This window comes from Puma concolor, chromosome A3 (genome assembly GCF_028749965.1).
Source record: "Puma concolor isolate L17-30 chromosome A3, mPumCon1.1.hap2, whole genome shotgun sequence".
Taxonomy (NCBI): Eukaryota; Metazoa; Chordata; class Mammalia; order Carnivora; family Felidae; genus Puma; species Puma concolor.
The window spans coordinates 49,736,415-49,758,815 of record NC_141669.1 but is presented as its reverse complement, the minus strand read 5'-3'; the positions used below and the strand labels follow the sequence as shown (position 1 = coordinate 49,758,815).

Below are 22,401 nucleotides of genomic sequence, written 5' to 3'. Positions count from 1 at the left end.
AATGTTTATTTATTTTGAGAGGTTGGGGGGAGCAAACATGAGCAGGGGAGGGCAGAGAGTGAAGGAGAGAGAGAATCCCAAGCAGACTCTGCACTGTCAGCACAGAGCCTGACATGGGGCTTGATCCCACGAATCGTGAGATCATGACCTGAGCTGAAACCAAGAATCCAATGCTCAACCAACTGAGCCACCCAGGCTCCCCTCTGTGGGAAAACTTTGATGTGGTTGCGCCATCTGAGACTTTTCACAGCTTCACCATGGTCTGAGGCTCTGCCTGCCCATCCTTCCCACCCCCTTTCATCACAGGTGTCACATCTGTGCTGTGCTTCAGGCTTCCCCTGCCTGCTTCTGCTTCCTCTCCTCTTTCCCAGGCATCCTGCCAATAAATCTCTTGTACTTCTAACTCTGTTTTGGTATCTGTTCTGAAAGGGCCTGCATGGACACAGCTCTGTTCACAGGTGACATTGTTGGGCACTTCACACAATCCCACCTTACCTTCCCAGATCCCTACCTGAAAACAGCCACCAGTTTGCCAACCCATTTTGTCACAGAGTTAAAAGTCTATTAGGTGTTAGTTTCCATCCTCGTGGCTATGCAAGTTAGTAGGTTCATCATACCATCCCATTCAGCATCCTGTAGGGTGCTGAGGTTCCCCAGGGATGAGACAGAGGCGTGAGATGGTCAAACACACACTTTATTTCTGTATGGAGATTCTTTCCAGGATCCCAGGCTGGATAACAGAAACCTCAGGAACGACCCCTGTCCACTTATAGACTCTTCTTGAAAACCAGGTCAATGAGGTCAGCTCCTGAGTCCCCTTTTCCCAGGAGACCTCTTAGTCCTTCCAAGAGAAAGGACATTCCAGTGTGTCTTCAAATTCTGGTGGGGGTGGGGAGGACAAAGATTCCTGCCCTTCAGTTCCTCCCAGAAAGGTCTCCCACCCACCCCTCAAATACTATGATTTGACTGAGTTCGTGATATATGTCTCAGCTCCTTTCTGTGACAAAATGAAGAGGAGGAGGATTGGCACAGTACAAATAACACATTTACAGCAACTGGATCCCACTTTTTGGAAGTAACATAATAAAGATGGCCCCATGATATCTTATATTCTTTTACTACTGAACACTACACCAAGGAAAAACACTTGGGAGATAAACACAGGGTGACACATTTCTATAAAAATGAGACCCATGCACAGTGCAAATCATGGTGTTTCTCACACATGGGAGCTGACAACATTTTAATAAGTTCAATGGAGAATGGGTTAGAGGAAGGCTTGCTGGGCTCTCTCAGTAGGATGTTCTGCCATAGTTGAACTAGCCAGGACCATCCAATATTCTCTCTTCTTATGTGTGGTGTTGATGCTGTCCAACCACATCCCTTCAGTTCCCTTGGTGGCTCTCTTTGCAATGATCTCAGAGAACTCATTGCAAAAGTCTCTCTGAAGGTGCTAGGTTTTGGCTTGATAACCCCTGTTGAGGGTAGGTCTTTAAAATCCTGGTGAGAATGTGCTTCTCAGCTGCCTCCATGCCTGATGGGTAGTCTCGACCCATTAGGACAGGTGAGCTAGCCACAAACCAGTCTGGTAGGTTCCTCAAGAGCAGAGGAGCTTTGTGTCCCCAGCTCAGGGCTAAGCACAGAGCAGGTACTCAACAAATTGTTGAATTCAACTCTAACCTCTTCAACAGAGAGGATGTTTCCAACTCCTAGACACTTTTCTTCTTGGGTATTTTTTATAATCATTCTGGTTCATTATATACCCCTCTGGAATGAATATCATGGTACAGTTTTTATTGGAAGTATGATTAATGCTTTGGGCATTGATTTTTTTTTTGCCCCTAAATTATGTCTTTCATCCATATGTCTACACTGAAATAACTTTATTTAATTTATTTAATCCTTCCCATGCTGCTCTGCAGAATGTGGCTATTGGGTTATTTTGGCGTATACTGTTGCTATACAACTTTCTCAGGGCTGCTGATGCCCTGGTAGGGTTATAGCCCTCATGGATAGTAAAGGCTAGAGAGCCTGTGGGCAGCATTTGTCTCTGTCATCACCACAAATGCAGCACATGTGCATCCATTCTTCAAACCACAAGGAAGACATTCATGGATGTTACATGAGACTTCTGCTTTCAGCCACATCTGGACAAAGCACAAATCTGGGAGACATCAAGAAATTGTGTGCTCACCTGCTGGAAACCTCAAAGCTTTGCTGAGACATGAAGGATTAAATTCATGGCTCTTGGTAGACTGACTGTCCTGTGGGGTTGGTGGGTCTTCCCACCCCTTTCAGACAGGAGGCCAGTTAAGCCATGGGGGCAGGAAGGGAGATTCAGAGAATCTGAAGGGAAGATATAAGGTGGCCTCTTCCCACAAGTGGAGCTGCAGGGTCCAGCCTCCTTGCTCACTGGACATCTGAGAATAAAGCTAGAATAACAGAATAAAGCTAAGACTGCATTAGTGCCCCTGCCCTAAGATACCCCAAAAGGCAAGAGCAGGGAGCCCACATGTTTATCTTCCTTGATGGCATCTCCACCTGTGGAACTTGGCTTGCTAACACTTGATGGAGAGATGCAAACTTTGACATGAAGTCCTCTGCTCTGTCAAAGACCAAAACGTTCCAGAAGAAGGAAAATACTCGTGGTTTTAGGATAAATCCGAGCATGTTTGATATGGATATTGACACGTTGTAGCAGTTGCTACTCTCCAGAAACAGGGTACTAAGTCACTAGACTTGCTGTTCTTATTCTTTTTGAGATTACCAATTGATAAAACTAACAAAAAACTCATACAATCCTTGAACCACTGAATGTTAAAAGGAGTACTTAGGTTATCTAGCTCAGCTCCATATTTTACAAATAAGGAAAGAGAGGCTCAGATAGATTAAGTATGGCACAGGCCTCCTGACTCTTGGTCTGTAGCAGACATTAGCTGGCATCACTGGACCTATTTTTCCATACTGGTTGTTCAGGACAGTCCCTGGGGATATAATCCACATGGACCTGAGGCTCTCAATCTCAAGAGGTGTCGATGCACTAAAATATTGAGGTCTCTAAAGGAAGGCATCCATGCTTCCTTTTCATGGATGCTTAGAACACAGAGTTAAACCTTTCCTTTGGATTTTATGTGGTTCCTTCTTTTGTTTACCCTGATGAATGAAGGTTGATGTGATGTGCTCCACCAGCTAAAGGAGAATAATGTGAGCACGACTATGGACAACTTCACTGAAGTTCATGGAGGCTCCAGGCAAATCCAGGTGCTGCAGGATTCATCCCTAAATGAGCCCCCACATATAACCAAAGTTAATTTTAGAATCATGGAAGAGATTTAGGGGAAATCAAGTCCAACCCTGCCATTTTACAAGCTCAGAGAAGTTCAGCAATTTGCCTTGGGTCACACAGCATGGGGGATATCAAAGTCATAGAAGAATCCAGATTTTTTTTTAAACTCAGGATTGGATGTTTTCCCTAAAAAATTCTGAACTTTTTCACAAACTCCAGTGTTAGGGAATTTCTGATGGTTCCTAGATCAAGGCATTATCTATGCATGAAGTGAAGCAAGACAAAAATGGTGGTGGCTGCTCCTGCTGAAGACCTGCGGTCTAGGAGAGCATGTTGGAGTAGAAGCTGAAGCTCTCTGTCATGGTCTTGGAGTTGCTGCGAGAGGAGCCATTGGAGGTCAGATCCAGGGACGAGGGTGTGGTCTTGGGACCATCCTCCAGCTCCTCCTCGTGGGCCCCCACCACTGTGGAGATGGTGGTCTCCAGGCGGCTGACTTTATACACGCTGCCCTGGGTTTGGAGGTACCGGGTGGATTTCATTTCGAGCCCCTCATAGTCGCCGGCACTGATAAAGGGGCAGCACCGGAAGGCATGCTTGAAGCCCAGGCGGAACCTGGAGAGACAGAAGATGGGAGAGGTGACCCTTTGGGACAGTCTGCTTCCAGAGGGCATTGTCACCACTATGTCAGCTCTTTAACACATAGACAAGCCTAAGTATGACTCTCTGTTGTTATTGTTATTATTATTATTATTATTTAAAGCTTATTTATTTTGAGAGAGAGAAAGCAGGGGAGGGACAGAGAGAGAGGGAAAGAAAGAATCTCAAGCAGGCTCCACACTGTTGGTGCAGAGCCTGATGTGGGGCTTGAACTCAAACTGTGAGATCATGACCTGAGCCGAAATCAAAAGTCTGACACTTAACTGACTCAGCCACCCGGGCACCCCAATGACCACTGACTGAGCCACCCAGGCACCCCGATGACCACCATTCCTGATGGGCTCTCCCTTCTCTTGCTTGTCTAAGGTTGGCTTCTTCTGCCAGAACAGCTCTCCTGATCAGTGTGACTAAATAAGGGCCTTCCAGGCACTGATTCCCCTTTGCTTACCCTGTCCTGCTGGAACTGCTAGAAGAAACTGGGTAAAGCTGCCCAAATTGTATGATGAGATGAGATGGAAAGAGGAAAGTGAGAGGCCAGTGAAGGGAAAAGATGCCCTATGGAGAATGGTATTCTACGGCCATTAATCTCTCTTTGTGTGTTACTCTCCCTGTCTCCCCCCCCGCCCCACACCCCACTGCATGCACAGCCCCCTGTGCATGGATCCACAGGGCAGAGGGAACAAAATCACAGGCCATGAACTAGATCTAGCTTTCAGGCCTGTTTATATGCATCAATAACAGAGGTTTGTTTTTTTTTTAATGTGCACCCCCACCCCCACTAACTTAGTTGCCAGTGTCCAAAAGTCAGAAGATTCACACAAAAGTATGGATGTCTGGTTCTTCTTGGAGAAGAAAAACAAAGTCCACTTTGGGCTCATAAAGCTGCATGGCAATAATTAGTAGGGATGGAGTAGTGTGGTCTTTTTGCTGCAGTCCCTCCCACCCCCTCTTGTCTCACAAAGATTTTGCTCATTTAGGTTGGCTGTTTGGCTGCTATAGAGACAAATGATCTTGTCCCTGGAGAGAGAGTGGGGGATGAGGTCCTCACCTGTCATTGAGGCAGCAGTAGATGATAGGGTTGTACATGGTGGAGCTCATGGCCAGCCACATGATGGCCAGGTAGACCTGCTGAATAAACTTCTCAAGGTAGAGATCAGGGTTGATGTAGGGCAAGAGGAAGAAGATGTGGAATGGCAGCCAGCAGATGGCAAAGGTGCACACCACGACGATCATCATCTTGACCACCTGGCAAGAGGGTGGGGCAGGTGAGGTCACCACCACAGCCAACTTTTCTCACAGCTACTTTCTCTCTCCTCCCATGCCCCTCACCGCACACAGTGCAGTGTGTGGTGGGAAGTGTCTATAATAACCCCTTTCGAGGAGGAGACAGGACCATTTATATGTGGTATCAAAGGACTTTGATTATATCAGTAGTTCTCAGAGTGTGGCTCCGGGACCAGCTTTGTAACCATCATTTGGGATTTGTCAGAAATGAGAATTCTTGGACCCCATCCCATACTTACAGAATCAGAAACCCTGGGGGTGAGACCCAGAATTCTGGTTTGACAAGCCCTTCAGATGACTCTGAAACACAGTCATGTTTGAGAACCTCTGTGTGATATGACCCCTCTGGGCAGTGGCTGCAGAAGCCAAGGGAGAGCAGATAATGACCCAGGGGAATGGGTATTCAGTGGGGAGAGACTCAGTAAGGAGGAGGAAGCAGTGAGGGCAGGGGGGTGGGGGAAGGTGGAGAGGAGGGGCCAGGGTAGTATCAGGGGAAAGAAGAGGAAGGGAGGCATCTGGACAGCTGCAGCTAGGGAGCACCAGATGGTTAAAAGGGATTTAAAAGGTTTTTTATAAATAGTGAGTAATGTGACCCACTGTTTCTGTTCTCCATCACTAGTTTTGTTCCTTTTAATACTTTTTGATGTTTGAACCAAGTGAATGTATTATTTTGTCAAACTTTAATAATAAAAGAGGACTTAACTCTTCAATGCATTTGTAGTTAAGTGTGTGTGTGTGTGTGTGTGTGTGTGTGTGTGTGTGTGTGTGTGTGTGTGTTAATGGCTTGACAGGTTGCAATTACTCTTAAGGCAAGAAAGAAGTGGCTCTTGCCTATACAGGCAGGCCTAGGTTACAAATACAACCAAGAAAGATCTCTTCCCTCCTCTGTCCCACATCTCCTCTCCTCCTTCCACTGTTCCACAGACCCAGGGACGTTTTGTGCCTGCTGCCTCTGGGCCTCCTGAGGCTCTGAGGCTCATATGCTTGCCAGCCTGAGCCAGGGCGGGTTAGGTGCTGCTTGCTCTTTGCTTACCTTGCGCTTGGCAGAGACCTGCTCATGGTAACGGTCAGAGGAGTCCCCAGGGATCTCGCTGGCCCACAGTGTGATTCCCACAACAGTGTACGCATAGCCAATCACCAGCAAGGGGAGGAAGTAGATCAGCACAGTTACGCAGATGTGGTAACTGCAACAGGAAGGATGGGAGGGTTCAGTCTAAGGACAGGGATGGTCAAGGCTTGCCAACCACCTTTCTCAGCATTTGCCATTAATGAGCTTGGATGATAAGGCACAGCATGGAGTCTGGCCACCTGCATTGGGTGGTTGGCTGATATATGAATGGATAAACTAGAGAAAGCAAATCTCTTCAACTTAGGTTTTTCTTGTGGACTTTTTCCATAATAGAGATTCCTGTTGAGATTGAAGAGAAGAAAAAACATTGATGAAAGGGAACTGAATCTGTTGTATACTTATGACAATTTCAGTGGAGGGTAAGTTCAATATTGCTTACATTCCCCCTCCAAAAAAAATGCAACCTTAGGCTGCATTAATAAAAGTGTATTCTCTAGAATGCAGGAGGTGTTTGTACCACTCGGTTAATTCCAGTCAGATTACATTTAGGCTGGGCTTTTGTGCAGGAGTGTAGACAAACTTGTACATTCAGGTGAGAACCACTAGGTGGCTAGTGAGCTCTCATTCTTTCTATAGGACAAGTGGATTCACAGGTATAAGAATAATTAGCTTGGAGGAGAGAAACAAAATTTATCCTAGAACTAGGATCAGTGGGTGAAAGCCACAAAGTATAAGCCAATTCTAAGCCTGGCCCTTAAAAATATATCTGCAAATGGAAGCTTCCTGGGTCTCTGGGTTACAGCTTGCAAAATAGATACCAATTGACTTGAGTTTGACTGGGACAAATTGACATGGGCAGGAAATAAGCTTTTGCAGTATTAAACCACTGAGAATTTTTTCTCCAAGATTTTATCTAAATTCAAGTTAGTTAACACATAGTGTAGCATTGGTTTCAGGAGTAGGATTTAGTGATTCATCACTTACATACAACACCCAGTGCTCATCACAACAAGGCCCCTTCTTAGTACCCATCACCCATTTAGCCCATCCCCAACCTCCCCTCCAACAACTCTCAGTTTGTTCTCTGTAATTAAGAGTCTCATGGTTTGCCTCCCTCTCTGTTTTTATCTAATTTCTGCTTCCCTTCTCCCATGTTCACCTGTTTTGTTTCTTAAGTTCCACATGTGAGTGAAATCATATGATATTTTTCTTTCTTTGACTGACTTATTTCACTTAGCTATAATACACTATAATATACTGTAGTTCCATTAACATCATTGCAAATGGCAAGATTTCATTCTTTTTGATGGCTGAGTAGTATATACATACCATATCTTCTTTATCCATTCATTAGTCAATGGACATTTGGGCTCTTTCCATAATTTGGCTATTGTTGATAAATTACTGAGATTTTGATGTTTGTTGCAACAACATAACTTATTCTATTTTGTTTAAGGCAAGTGTCCTTCTAAGTAGGATGCTCAAATAATTTTTTGAATTTTGAGAAAGGATATTTTTCTCAGTGAGTACTTTGTATATCTGGTTAGTTATAGCCCTTTTCTCCTGATGTGAGTTTAATGGAGAAGATCCATTAGTAGTAATAGTAGTAATAATAGTGGGAACAGCTAATATTTTAGGGAGTTCACTCTAGATCACTATGTTGATAATAATGTTAATGATAGTATTAATAGCAGAAACGATAGTTAGATTTTATTTAGTGAAGAGCACAATGCCACTCACTTTACCATTATTCTTATTTAATCCTCAAAAAAATGATTAGGCGTGTACTATCATAATCCCATTCTGTAGATGAGGAAACTGAAGTTAAGAATTTAATTAACTTTCCCAAATTCACAGCAGGTAAAAAGAGGAGGGTGGGATAAGAAGGCAAGACTGTGACCCCAGAACCAGCTTTTTGTCACTGGAGAAAAGTCATCCAGTGATGACTCTGTTTATGCTTATTCTCTGAAATGATTTTTTTTTTCCAATAAAGAAAACCTACTTATTCATTTAATTTCTCTTTATCGGTACTATGTTTTCAATTACTTCTTTGCAAAGCTCCACAGTTTTACTTATTCAGCTTCCTGTGAATATTAAAATCTGCAACTTGAAGACACTCGAAGAGGTCTTAAATAATGCACAACAGCTTCAGCAAAGCAGGGTGCTGAGTGCATCCGTTTTGTGCAGACAGGCTGCTCCAACAGTCTCAACAGGCTGTTAAGGTCCCCCTTGATTGTCACCTCCTCTGGGAGCCTCTGGGTTCTCCAGTCACCATGGCAGTGAGTGCATACTGAGTTTCCTACCTGATCTCAACCTCTCCCCCGATTGCTGTACTTATCCCTTGGATATAAGGGGACGGGGAGACCCTGAGAACCTTCAGGATACACCTGCTTCTCCTACCTGGAAGAATAGTCTTAACTTATGCAAACCGATACTTGGTTGATGATCAAAACACATTAGTTGAGCTTTGTGGGGCCAGTGCCTCAGAGTGCTGAGCATCTATATGGGAGTCAGGGACATGATGGAAGGACACTGCAGTCCAGTCACCGGTGCTCCTAATCCTGGACCAGTGGATCCCAAACTTGAGCCAGCTTCAGAATCACCTGGGGGAGCTTGTACAAACACAAAGGGCTGGACCCCACCTAGACTTTCCCACTTAACAAGTCTCGGGTGGGCTTGAGAATCTGCTTTCATAACAAATTCCCAGTTCATGCTGCTGCTGGTCCAGGTTCAGACTTTGAGAAACACTGTCCTAAACCAATGGTTCTTGAGCCCGGAATCACATGAGAATCACCAGGGGAGCTTTTAAAATGATCAGTGCTCAGAGACACATTAAATTGGCCTTGATTGTAGAAGCAGGAAACCACAGCTGAGAAAAATTTCCCAAGTTATTCTTGCATATGGTTAGCACTGAGAAGCACTGTTTCAGGTCCAAGTCTGTAAGCCTGTTGGAACCCCATTGTTTGAGATTTTATGACTTCACTAAGATGTGTGTTAACCATATTTTTTAGTTTCTGTATCTGATGCTTTGAGGTCTAGGCCTTGTTGACCTGGAAAGGACTATGCCTCCTTGGGTTAGTTAATTCCTAGAGATAACTCCTGCTAGTGTGCCTTTCCTATGCAAACTAACCAACCCAGGGCCTATACTCCCCACCCACTTGTTTTCTCAGGGGCTCTTACACTGTGGGATGCTATCCAGCTGCCATGGTCACCCCAGGGCCACTTCAGACAGTCAGGGGCACAGAGCTCATGGAAATGATTCAAACTAGCCAATTCTAAGCCTGTTTATCCTGCCTCACCCATTCCTTCTCTGGAAACACAATAAAAGCCTTCCTGAAGTCTCCTGCGCTCTCTCTCTGCCCATGGCCCTATGTGGCGCACTTGCCCCTTTGTCCTGGGAACTATGAGTAATAAACTATCTTTTCAATGGCAATCATGTCCTTATCTGTTGGCCTCACCATACTTGAATAGAATATAAAACATACACTTTAAAACAAAGTACCCTTTGGAAAAATCACAGATCAGACCATTAGGAAAATGCTAAGCTGAATCAATAAACATAAATTATCAGCTTCTATTTTTTTAAAAGAAGGAAAAGTAATTTTCTTATTTGTAAACAACAAAAAGTATGAACTTAGTTTCAGCTAAAAAGTACTATAGTCAGGGAGAGCATTAACTTGTCCATTGTAGAACAGGGATAATTGAAAATAACACAGGAATATGACCCCGCAATTCCACTTCTAGATATATACCCAGAAGATTTGAAAGCAGGGGCTCAAATAGATACTTACACACCAATGTTCATAGCAGCACTATTTCCCATAGCCAAAAGGTGGAAGCAACCCAAATATCCCTCAAAAGTTGAGTGGATAAACCAAATGTGGTATATATTTACAATGGAATATTACTCAGCCGTGAAAAGGAATGAAGTTCTAATACATACCACAACATGGATAAACCTTGCAAACATGTTAAGTGGATAAGCCAGACACAAGAGGACAAATACTGGATGATTCCACTTAAATTAAATATCTAGAATAGGCAAATTCATAGAAACAGAAAGTGGAATAGAGGTTACCAAGGGCTGGGGAGAGGGGATGGAATAATAGGTACAGAATGTGGGATAATGGAAAAGTTCTGGAAATGGATCGTGGTGGTGGTTGCAACAATATGGTGAATGTAAAATGGTAAATTTTATGTTATATGTATTTTATCACAATAAACTTAATTTTTTTTTCAACGTTTTTAAATTTTATTTTATTTTATTTTTGGGACAGAGAGAGACAGAGCATGAACGGGGGAGGGGCAGAGAGAGAGGGAGACACAGAATCGGAAACAGGCTCCAGGCTCCGAGCCATCAGCCCAGAGCCTGACGCGGGGCTCGAACTCAGGGACCACGAGATCGTGACCTGGCTGAAGTCGGACGCTTAACTGACTGCGCCACCCAGGCGCCCCATCACAATAAACTTAATTTAAAAAATCCATGAGAAAATTCTAGTGAAGCTGGGGTCTTACATCTCCAGATGAGTAGTTTTCTGCTCCCTTTGGGAGCCCCTCAACAATCTCCCTCCCTCCCTCCCAAATCATAAAAAAACAAACAAACCTGTAGGTTTGATTATTGGATGGGATCAAAGGTAAAATGTATCCTCCTAAATCTTGCTCAGATAAGCCCCTTTTGCCTAGAAATTGCAAGTACTTGGGATGCCTGAGTAGTTCGGTTAAGCGGCTGACTTTGGCTCAGGTCATGATCTCACGGTTTATGAGTTTGAGCCCTGCATCTGGCTGTCTGTTGTCAGTGCAGAGCCTGCTTTGGATCCTCTGTCCCCTCTCCTCTCTCTGCCCCTCCCCCAACTTGTGCGTGCACGTGAACGCGCTCTTTCTCGCTCTCTCTTTCAAAAATAAACAAAAAATAAAAAATAAAAAAAGAATTGCAAATACTCAATCCAAAAAAATGTCCAAGTTACTAAAAATTCTAAATGACTACATTAAAAAAGTTCAAAAAAATTCTAAGGTCAAATGAATGAAATTCCATCATTAGAAAAAATGAAAATAAATACATTTCTTCCATCTTGACACCTTCTTGAAGAAATTTTACCATATACTTGTAGTTAACTGGAGATAATCCTGTTTTGTAATTTTTTTTCCATAATCATTGTTTTAGAGAGCCGGCCAATGGAATTTCGTGTAATCTTATTATGTGAGGCTCCATGCTTTTTTTATTTTTTTTATTCTCCAATCTGATATTCCTAGGTTCCTGCCAGGCAGGGTTTAATCAGCTCTCAGAGTTAGTATTCGCCTTGAGAGAAGAGAAGAAGGGGTCAGGGGTGCATCTGAAGTGAGTGAGAGAAAGGACCAGGAGTGACAGCAAGAGGCTGTGACAGCAGGGGTGGCTTGGTTCCCACTTGATGAGATATGTCCGTGGATTCCGATCATTAAATTCTGCCAGTGGACTTACCGGTACCCTCGGAAGGCAAGTGCAAGTGCATGCAACAACCTCCTACCTTTGTTCCCTCCAGGTCACCCCTCTAGAAGCGGCACATATTACAAGATAAAATTGCTATATACAGACTGTGTCACCCCAAATCCTGCAGATTCGCCTGTCCTTAATGCCGTAATGCTCACTAATCCAGGTTTACTAACGTCTCACTATCTGGAGTCACTCGTTGCTCAAGCACCAACAGTTCCAGTCTCTGAAATAGTCCTCAGCATCTGAAATCAGATAGATGGGTTTATTAAATAGTATCCGGTGTGTCTTCTAATGCACTTCATGGAGGCTCTAGGTGCCTTGAGGTGGGGGAGGAAGGGAGACAAGAGGGCAGAGCTCTGGGGTTCCTGCTGTCCCTCTAACAAGCAACTCTGCTGGGTTTATATGTGGCTTTCTGTGGATCAGGTTGTTAGGTGGTGGTGGTGGGAGATTTCAGCTGTCACAGAAAGGTGGATGAGCACTGCTGTGCTTATCTAATTCAATGCGTTAACCCTCATTCATTGTGTCAGCCTTCTCTACAGTTTCCACACCATGTAATCAGCCCCTTACTTCTTGAATACCCCCTGTGATGTGCTGCTCACTAGCTACAAAGCCAGCGCCATCGGCAATACCTGGAGCTTGTTAGAGACGAAGATTCTCAGTCCCCACCCTGGATGGGCCAAATCGGAAAATGTGTACTTTAATAAGACTTTCTGGTGATTCATGTGCAAGTTCAAGTTTGAAGCACAGTGCTCTCCATCTTGGCTGCACACTGGAATCACCTGGGGAATGTTGAAAACTTCCAGTGTGTGGTTTCCAGTCTCAGCTTCTGACTTAAGACTGGCCTGCAGTGCTGCCTGGGCATCAGAGTGTCAGAAGCTCTCCAGAGGGTTCTCCTTGTGGCTGGGGCTGAGAGTCATCGTTGTTGAGCCTACTCCTGCTGGCAGCTGTGACTGATGTCGTTCCTTCTTAAACTAAGAACCTGTGGCCCGGTAGCTTTCACTACATCCTATGTCACAGGCAACAAGCTGAACCTGCCTCCTGGGATGGTCCTGCCAACTTGAGATAACCAGGAACACGCCTGAGCCCTCTTTGTATCTCGGACTTGTGGGGCCACCCCTTGATAGACATGAGCTGAGCAGTCCCCCCTTCCTGCCCTTCCTTGAGCAGCCCTCAGGCTGTCTCTTCCTCAAGCACAGTGCTAGATGCCTGCTTGACTTTTTACTTCCTTCCAAAAAATTATCTTCTTTGCAGATAAATGTGGTTTCTTTCTAGTAAAAGAAAAAAAAATCCATATATTTTTTTGCTCACTTTCACTTCTAGGCATTAGACCAAATCCCAAAGCTCTTGCAGTCCTATTGGAGACAGAAAGAAACTGCAGTCTACTAATTCATAAATTCTGTGGCCCTGTGTGAGGAGTCCAAGCCTCTGTTCCCATTACCAGGAGCTCAGTCTTTGGGGGACACAGAGAAGTGCCAAAGAATGTAATATGGGAAGTGACTGACAGTGGTTACCTCTTCAAGTGGAGTGGAGACACTGAGAAAGGCGTCAGGGGCCTTTATAAATATATATAAAATATAAAAAATATATACATATGTAAACAAGTTTTAAAATTACCCTGAAAACAGTAGGCATTTTGTTACTAAGTGCATGGAGAATAATGGGAATGCAGAAGTGAGACTCTCAACCAATCCAATCAGGGAAGCTTCCTGCAGGAGGTGTGCTTGGCCACGCCCTGATATGTGTGCAGGAGGTGGGCACTACAGGTGGTGAAAACAGCAAGTGCAAAGACACCGAGGGAGGACCTTGGCATGATGCGGTGCTGTGCTGTGACTCAGACTAATGGAACATGGCTGTGTGAGGAAGTATCAGGAGACTTAGACAGAAAGGTAGACAGAGGACAAATCATGAAGTGCATTTTATGACATGCTGGAGAATTTATAATGTATTTTGAAGTTGATGGGAAATCACAAAATGGTTTTAAACAGGGAGTGACATGATCAGATACTTGTGCTCTGGCCACAGTGGGGCTTGGATGGAGGCAGGAAAGGCTAGAGGCACCAGCCTTTAGGAAGCTGTGCAAGGAGCCAGGCTGGAAGCGGCAATGACCTGAGCTAGAGCCATGGCAGACTGGATGGATGGGGAGGAGAGGAAGACCCCAAGGGGTGCTGTGGCTAGGAGGAAAAGCTGGTGGGCTTGGCTGCCATTTGGCACTTTAGCTGGGTTTCTGGCCTGTGTGAATGGGGGAGAGTGACGCTGACTGTTGCAGGTATGGGGACCCGGGAGGAGGAGCAGGTTTGTTGGGGAGGTCAGCAAGCTGACGTTTGGACATGCTGACCTTCAGGGCAAGCAGTTGAATGTCTGAATCTGGCTGGAACTAGGACAAGAGGCCTGGGTGGAGATTAGATTTGGATCCCTTGGGTATCCCCAAACCCTGAGAAGATGAGGGGAGAGAGGGGCTGGCAGAGGAGGCCCACGTGAGGATGAGCCCAGGACAGGAGGGAAGTAGGAGAGTGAGGGGTGGGAGGTGCAGGGCGGGAGGGAGAGTCCAGGGACTGGTGGAGCCTGCCTGGGGGAGGAGTGTTGGGAGGCGGAGGTGGGATGAGGACAGGAACTTGCTCTGTGGTTTTGGAAATAGGAGGTCATGGGCAGATTCCATTTTTATGGTGTGGTCAGCGATGATTAGAGCAGGTGGGCCAGCTGATGGGGAGTGAGGAGTGGGGGCAGTAAGTGGGAGCTCCATTCCTAAACTGCTGGGTCACAAAAGGGAGGGAGAGGTCAGGGGACAGAGAAAGACATTTGCATGGGATAACAAAGCCCTCGTGTACCCTCCCCTGCTTGTGACCAGTCTACCCTGGGATATAGAGATGTGAGGACATGTCCTCTCTGTCCTTGAGAGAGGGCTGGGATCATACTCCCATCAACTGCATCCAGGCATAAACTTGGGGCAGAAATGCCCCCAGGTCAACCTCTTTCAGGATGTGCTGACCAATCAAGGCAGATGCTCAAGTGTATTCATTTAATTCACAGAAAAATTGGGTTCCCCAGATTCCTACCCCCAAATGGTGCTGCCTCCTGAAGGCAGTGGCTCAGCTCCTGCCAGTGAACAAGAGGAAATAAAACATATGTTTTTCTGCAGTCATTATCCAAACCACGCAAGTCAGAATTTTGATGTGTTCTTCTCCAGGCTCCTTTTTATGTTTTATCTGCTTCATTAGATGCTATGGTCCTTGGAGACAGAGCCCAGCGGTGTCCCTCTTTAATCACCCTTGCAGAACTGGCCCCAAGGAAACTCTTCATAGAAAGATATCGTCTCAGGCTTGGAAGGACATTAGAATTCTCACCTGCTCCATACCCACAGCCAGCAAGAAGCCCCCCTGAGGGCATCCTCTTGAATACCCTGCAGGCACAGAGCCCCAGGCCTGACCATTTCCCATTTCTTCATTTTTTTTCTTCCTTCTTTCTTTCTTTCTTTCTTTCTTTCTTTCTTTCTTTCTTTCTTTCTTTCTTTCTTTCTTTCTTTCTTTCTAGAGCGAGCAAGCACAGGGTAGGGACAGAGGGAGAGAGAGAGAGAATCTTAAGCCCCATCTCAGGGCTTGATCCTGTGACCCTGAGAACATGACTTGAGCCAAAATCAAGAATCAGACGCTTAACTGATTGAGCCACCCAGGCACCCCGATTTTGTAATCAATAGTTTTCTTGTTGCAAGCACTATATATTCATTGTGGATTTGAAAATACAGGCAAGCATGAAAAGAACACCTTTAGAAGTTCTTGTGAGCCCATGACCTAGAAATAAATCCTAATAAAGTTGACATCTTCCTATACCTAGCTGCACATTCACACTCTTGTACATACATAAGTATATTTTATATTACTTCAAAAATAACACTGTGCCACAATCATCTTTTTATGTCAATGAATCTATTTCTATGACAATGTTTCTAACCAGTGTGACCATGCCCCATATTATAGAAGTACATGGGTATTCAGCCTGCCTTCTAATTGGGACGTTTGAGTTATTTACAATGTTTTGATATTTAACTGATACTGTAATTAACATCTTCAATACATATCTTTGCTCTCATTCTCATTTCCCAACAATTAATTAGCCAGAATTAAAGTATTATTAAAGGTTTGGCATATATTGTCCCTCTTCAGAAAGTATGTGCTAACTTATGGCCTCTGGGCTTTCTCTTTTTCCTGCATGGTGGCACTGGGTGTTGGGATGTGTGTTAGTCTTTAACAACATGATAGCTTACTTTTAATATTCTTTATTCATTATAAATTGAAAATTTATAATTATGCCTTTTGTCATTGTCATTTCTTCTTTTCCAAATTGACCACTTATATAATTCGCTCGATTTTACGTGGGGTTGTTCATACAGTCCTTACTAATTTGTGAGAATTCTTTATGGCTTCTATCATATTATACTTAGAATTGCCTTTTCAATATCATAGTTATGAAAATATTCACCCCTGCTTTCTTCCAGTTTATTTATTTGATTATTTGTGTTGTAACCATTCAGTCCATCAGGGATTTATTTTGATGAGTGTTATGACAAAAGCTGCCACATTGTTTTCTTCACTAATTGTCTACAGCTTTCCCAGCACCGCTATTAGATATTGTGTCCTTTCCTTGCTGAATTGAAATTGCACTTATACCTTATACCACTACCATGTATCCTTGGCTCTGTTTGGGCTTTTGTTCCGTTTCCTTGATCTTTCTTTCTGGTGCTAGCTCCACACAATCTAGTTTTTGTGGCTTGGTAGTATATCATTTATCCATGGCAGTACAACTCTCGTATTATTTTACTCAGTTCTCCAATACGGAATATTTCTAGACCTTCTTAAGAAGAGGGTCAGGGGATAGTTTCAGTTATTTGCGGGCAGGATTTCAGCTTCCCAGAAGATATCATATGGCAAATCCACTGGCCCAACCCTGCACTGGTTCTCATGATGTCCTGGTTTCAGAGTTTCTCTTGGTCAGCTCTCTCAGACAAAGAGAAAGGTCCTAAAGAGGACGTGTTGCCGGGAATGGCTCCAGAGTTTGGAAATGCTCTAAGAAGAGACATGTAAACAACGGACTCCCAAGCAGAAAGAAACCAAGCTCCCTTACCCACACTCCTCCTCCTTCCAGTCTGCTCATGGGAATAGGGTAGAGACAGGAGGACTATACCCCTGCCTGAAATTTTCACTGGGTTATATGTTAAAGAAAAAAATAAACCCTGAATTACAAAGCTTCTGCAGACTTCATAATGCTGAGAGAAGAACATAAATCAGGTGGCCCTTGGTTTAGCCGAGGACCTTATTGTGTTCAAGCACAAGAAGATAGGCTAGAAGTTTAATTTGAGGAAGGGAGACATATGCTCAACCTGTCTCTGTGTAAGAGAATATCAAGAGTATAAGTAACAAGAAAAAAAGAGAAAGATGAGAGATTAGGCATGAGAGGGAGGGGAGGGGGCCGGGAGAGACAGAGAGAACAAGAGTGAGCGTTCCTGAACCCCATGACTGAAAGCAGGGATTAGTAAAAGGGCACAGCCAGCAAGAGTTTGCCTGTGGTGAGGACTGCTCAACAGAGTACAAAGAACAGTGGTATCTGAGGGTAAATTCAAGAAGGTATTATCCTGTCTTGTGCTGTAATTCTCTAATTTCTATAATCACTCCTCTCACGTTCTGTAAACAGCCTCGACAACTCCACATCAGTGGGGCCTTGAGGAAATTAAGGAGGAGGAGTTGTTTCCGGATTGGGGCCAAAGGGGCTGGTCTGAGCTAGTGGTGGCCAGGAAGATGCGGTGGTGGGTGAAGGTTCTTACTTTGGTGGGGTAGGGAATGTGGTGGAGAAGGAGACTCTGTCTCCGGAGGCAGGGAGACAGAGAGGGAGCCCCTGAGTCTGTATTCCATTCCCTGGTCAATCTTCTCTGTCTGGCAGATGACATCAAATCATGTAGATATTCCTGGAATCCCCTTAGTTTTGGAAGCCCCAGCCACGCCAGACAGCCCAGATAGCAACGTCTGGGCAGACAATCACCACCAGGTGGCGCCAAACTGAAACCGGCACCCGGACCAATCAGCATTTCCTTGAGAGTACAGGCATTTCCCCGTAACAGGGGCCTTAAAGCATTGCGCATTTTATGTGCTTGCATTCATTGCACAGGGCCCAACTCACCACCCCCCCCCCCCCCAATCCCTTACCATGTCATGATGCCATTTTCCAGTATGTACCTCGGTCCAGTGTTTACCAACGTAGCACGAGCTTTGCTAGCCTCTTTGGTTTATTACAATCCCATTGAGAACAAGACTGCATTTTTTGTCTGCGACATGTTTTTTACAAGTATTGGCAGGCACTGATGAATGTTTTGCTGATACAACTCACCCACCCTCAACCCCTCCAGATAGTTAATACGCTCTGCTTGAGGTTGGCAGACTATCACTTCAGCGAATCCACTTTGCTGGATGAGTAACCAAGGACAGATCTGGGATGTGCTTTTTGCCCTGGCTGCTGCAGCCTCTAATGAAATTGGACTTGAGGGGGACTCAGATACATGCAGCAGAACTGATGCTTGTACTTTATCATTCTTTTGAACATTTAACATACAGTTACTTATGTATTTATTTTTTGGTGGGGCATTGTTTTAAAACTGCTCCAATCGGTGCCAAATGGTATCGGTAAACATTTCCTGATGTAAGTAAGTTGCACCATAAATGTAGGTGTTGGCTGGTTTTTACACTCCCCCTCGTCCCTGGGATCTGAGGAACACTTAAAATAATCAAAACAATCCGAGTCATAATAGCCTGTCCACCCTGTCTGGACTAAGTTCCCAGACTCATGGTGCTCATGCCAAGTGCCCCTTCTCGTGCTGTGTCTGCAAAGCATCTCCTCTTCACAAAGCAAATCTTAGCACTAACACCTGCTAACAAATGGCCAGTTAGTGGCCATTTTCCTTTTCTTTGGGAGATATCTTCTGATGAAATCTAGTTTGAAGCATGGTACAATATAAATAGCTGTTGGCTTGTAAAAGATGTAGAAATTTCACATGGCCTGTGTGCAGTAGTTTCATTGTAAAGGTGTTTCTGCCAAGTGGATTTGTCTTTGTGTGATTACCTCTGGGACTTGGGGTAAGAGACAGTTATTGCTAACCCCATTTTAAATTGAAAAATTAAAGTACAGGGAAGGTAATTGCCTTGTTCAAGTCACTCAGGGTTGAAATGGGAATAGAAAACAGATCTGTCCTTTTCTCTTTGCAACCCTTTGCATTTTTTCCTCTTTCTGCTCAGATGAGCTCAGAAGAAGAATGGATAAATGTCATGCAGAGCAGGGAAACCATAGTTTTTAAAGAAGGAACACATACATCAAGCACAAAAATTATCCACAGCATTTGATAAAGGCAGGTAATTTATTGAAAAATAGCATAGCTAAAAACATCAGGCCTAGCATTCAAGTTCATCTACATGGATGACTTGGAATATGGACAAGTCTTGGATTCTGGTTTACACCTGAATTCGTTCTTGTATTTCTACTGTCTTTTCTTGTCTTGAGCCCTGAGCCCAAAGAGAATCTCAATTGGCTGAAACATGTGGGGAAGACAAACACCCTACTTTCTGTTCCTCAGCCAAAAGTTAGTGTCTTCTTAGCATAGACACTAGACCATTATACCATGAGCCACACAGGCCGCCAGTTTGTAGCTTCCATTAACAAATTGAGCGATGCAATTTATGTGTCTCACAAAAAATATTCAAGGAGACTACATTAATCAATTTGAAATCGGATGGGGATTGTATGTGAGAGGACAAACATTTTTAATGTGGGAGTATTGATAGATTTTCATGCCTCTCCAAGCTGGCCAAAGAGAATCTAGTAATTTCTGCAACCAACTTTTACGAGCCTTTCCTCTTACAAAAAAAGGGGTCTTTATTGCTGGAATAAAAGCTAAGCTGATCTGTGCCTTAGAGATAGACCTTCTGTGTGGACTTGATGTGGGAAGGAGGTTCTGACTGGGGAGGGCCTGAAGGGGGCAGTGATGCGTATGAGAGCAGGAGGTAGGAGAAGATGAGGAATTGTTTGTGATTATTGCTGTGGACAACCGTTTTTGCCTACTTTTTAATAGCGTTCCTATCTTTATTACTTTTGCCTATTAAACTAGGCTTCCTACTAAGAACGATGCTTTGTTATTAAACAAAGTTCAAGACTGCTTGTTTTTGACGACTTTGACAGTTTTGAGTCAGGCATTTTGTAGAGTGTCCCTTAGCTGGGATTTGTCTAATGTTTTTCTCATTACAAGATGGGGGACATGGGTTTTTTGGAGGAAGACCCCAGAGGTAAGATGCCATTCTCATCACATAATATCAAGGGTACATGCTATTAATATGGCTTATCATTGTTGGTATTGATTTGGATCACTTGACTGAGGTAGCATTTGTCAGGATTATCCATCCTAAAGCTACTCCCTGCCCCTTTGCATACTGTACTCTTTGGAAGAGAGTCACTACACACAGCCCACACTTGAGGATAGGGAGTTATGTTCCCCCTCCTGGACAGTAGGGTATCTACATAAATTATTTGGAATATTTCTGCATGGGGTAATATGGGACCAATAGAATATTTGTCTGTTGTTCCTCACCTACTTGTTTATTCAATCCTTTATATGAATATGGACCTATGTATATGTATTCTATACCTTGGATTATAATCCAATACTACTTTATTTATTTTGTTCTAATTGCTCCAACTTTAGTCATTGGGAGCTCTTCTGATTGCCCCTCCATGTCTCTTGACTTCCAACCGTGTTTGTTTGTGTGTGGAGGTGTGTGTGTTGGTTCCTTTTTGTTAAAGCCAAAATTAGAAACCAAGATCTGGGTACTGGTGATACAAAGCCTCATTACCTTTTCCAAGTGCAACCATATTTATTTTGTCATTTTCTCCCGCCCACCTCCTTCCCTCCTTCCCCAGCCAATCCCCCTCAGAGTGAGTAAAATCATTCCAACTCTACATAAGAGGAAACTAAGGAACTGCCCTTCAAAGATCATGCAGCAGATCTCAAACGAGACCCTAAGTCTCACACCTCTGAGTCTCAAGTTATTTCCCAATCACACCTATGCTCTGTACTCTGTGCTCCTCTGTGCCTCTGGGGAAGTTTCATGGGTTCAAGACTTCCTGCTCACTTAATCTGCACGGCAACCAGAGGAAATAGATGCTCCTATCTTTATCTCTACTCTGAAGGTGAGGAAGCTGAGACACAGAGAGGTAGCTTCTGCATAGCTGTGCATCTGGTGAGTCGTGGTGGTGGAGGGGAATGGTCAGGTGTGGACCCAGGTCCCCTGACACCACACGGGACTCCATGCTTTAGTCCTCCATGGCATGGGCTACAAACTACTGCCCATCGGTCAAGTCAGGTGACCACCTGTTTTCATAGGGTTTGTGAGCTAAGAATGATTTTTACATTTTTAAATGATAAAAAAAAATCAAAAGAAGATTATTTCATGTCATGTGAAAATTATGTGAAATTCAGATTCAGGGACCATAAAAATTCAGGGACCATAAAAATCTCTTGGAACACAGCCATGCCCATTGCTTTAAGTATGTCAGCAACTGCTTTTGTGCTGCAGCGGCTGAGGGGAGGAGCTGCGGCAGAGACCCCAGGTCTTGCAAAGCCTGCAGTATTTACTACCAGCCTCTTAAAATCCACGGGCCCCTGCTCCACTGCACTGCCAAGAGAAGGGGTTGGGTCACAGCCACTGCAGAGGAAAGCCGTGCCGGCCAGCGCAGTGCCTTCACCGGTCTCATTTATGCTCCTGGGCTGTGCTTCCTTGTGGCACTGGCCCTAGCCCCATCCTTCTTCGAGGGTAGCTCCAAGCTTCTGTTGGAAGCTTCTCTGGTCTTTTTAACCCCTCCAGTTCCTCTGATCCTCCAGACCACTTTCCCTCGACTTAGTTTTTGATTACTTGACGCCTTGTACAGTTCTTCATTCCATGCACACGAGCTTTATCTTCCAAGTTACCTGCAAGTTCTCTGAAAGCAGAAGCAGAGAGTATCTTTCTTCTCCACTCCCTAAATTATCAACCATAGATTAAGCTTGCCTGAAACCCAGCTCTGATCAGTGATACAAATGACCTCCCTGTTCAGGCTTCCATCTGCTTACCAGAGTAAGCCTGAACTCCTTAGCAGGATGCTTAAAGCTCTCTGTAACATAATCTGCAACCTCTGCTCTTACTCGTGAGCTGGTGCCCAGATCAGTGCTTGGAACCTGGTGGCTGCTCAGGAAATGTTCCCTCCTGCTCTCACCCACCTTGTTTTCTCTTATGCTCTTCCCACAGTGGAAAAGAACTGAGGACAGACTACTGGATTTGACAATGATGAGGTCACTCATGAGCAATTTCAGCGTCAGGATGGGGACAAAAGCAGATAGCAGGAACAAAGGAGTATGTCAATGAAAACTATAACTTCAGCGAGCATCACATAGATGTTTGTGCTGAGATGGGATAGCGGTGAGGCAGCCAGGAGGCCAATGTTTAGTCTGGGGAGAGCTCTGCATGGATTTGTGAGTGAAGACAGGAGCCAATGGTGCTATAAAGAGGGGGTTAGCTGGGGATAGCTCAGAAGGAGGAGGACCAGGCCTCAAGTGTAGGGGGAGAGAGGGAAGGG

General features: G+C 44.4%; 2 protein-coding genes across 4 annotated transcripts in view; one reads left to right on the top strand and one right to left on the bottom strand.

The window, feature by feature from the left end:
- The window catches only part of POLE4 (DNA polymerase epsilon 4, accessory subunit), a 267,669-nt gene that overhangs the window by 104,395 nt on the left and 140,873 nt on the right, over window positions 1-22,401 (top strand). The window lies entirely within an intron of this gene.
- TACR1 (tachykinin receptor 1) overlaps window positions 677-22,401 on the bottom strand; it is a 143,214-nt gene continuing 121,489 nt past the window's right edge. Inside the window, exons 3-5 of the mRNA XM_025932180.2 lie at window positions 6,261-6,411; window positions 4,992-5,188; window positions 677-3,898 (exon numbers count right to left, since the gene is read on the bottom strand). Of these exons, the coding sequence (XP_025787965.1) occupies window positions 3,607-3,898; window positions 4,992-5,188; window positions 6,261-6,411 (640 nt within the window). The 3' untranslated portion in view covers window positions 677-3,606. The remainder of the gene's footprint in view (window positions 3,899-4,991; window positions 5,189-6,260; window positions 6,412-22,401) is intronic.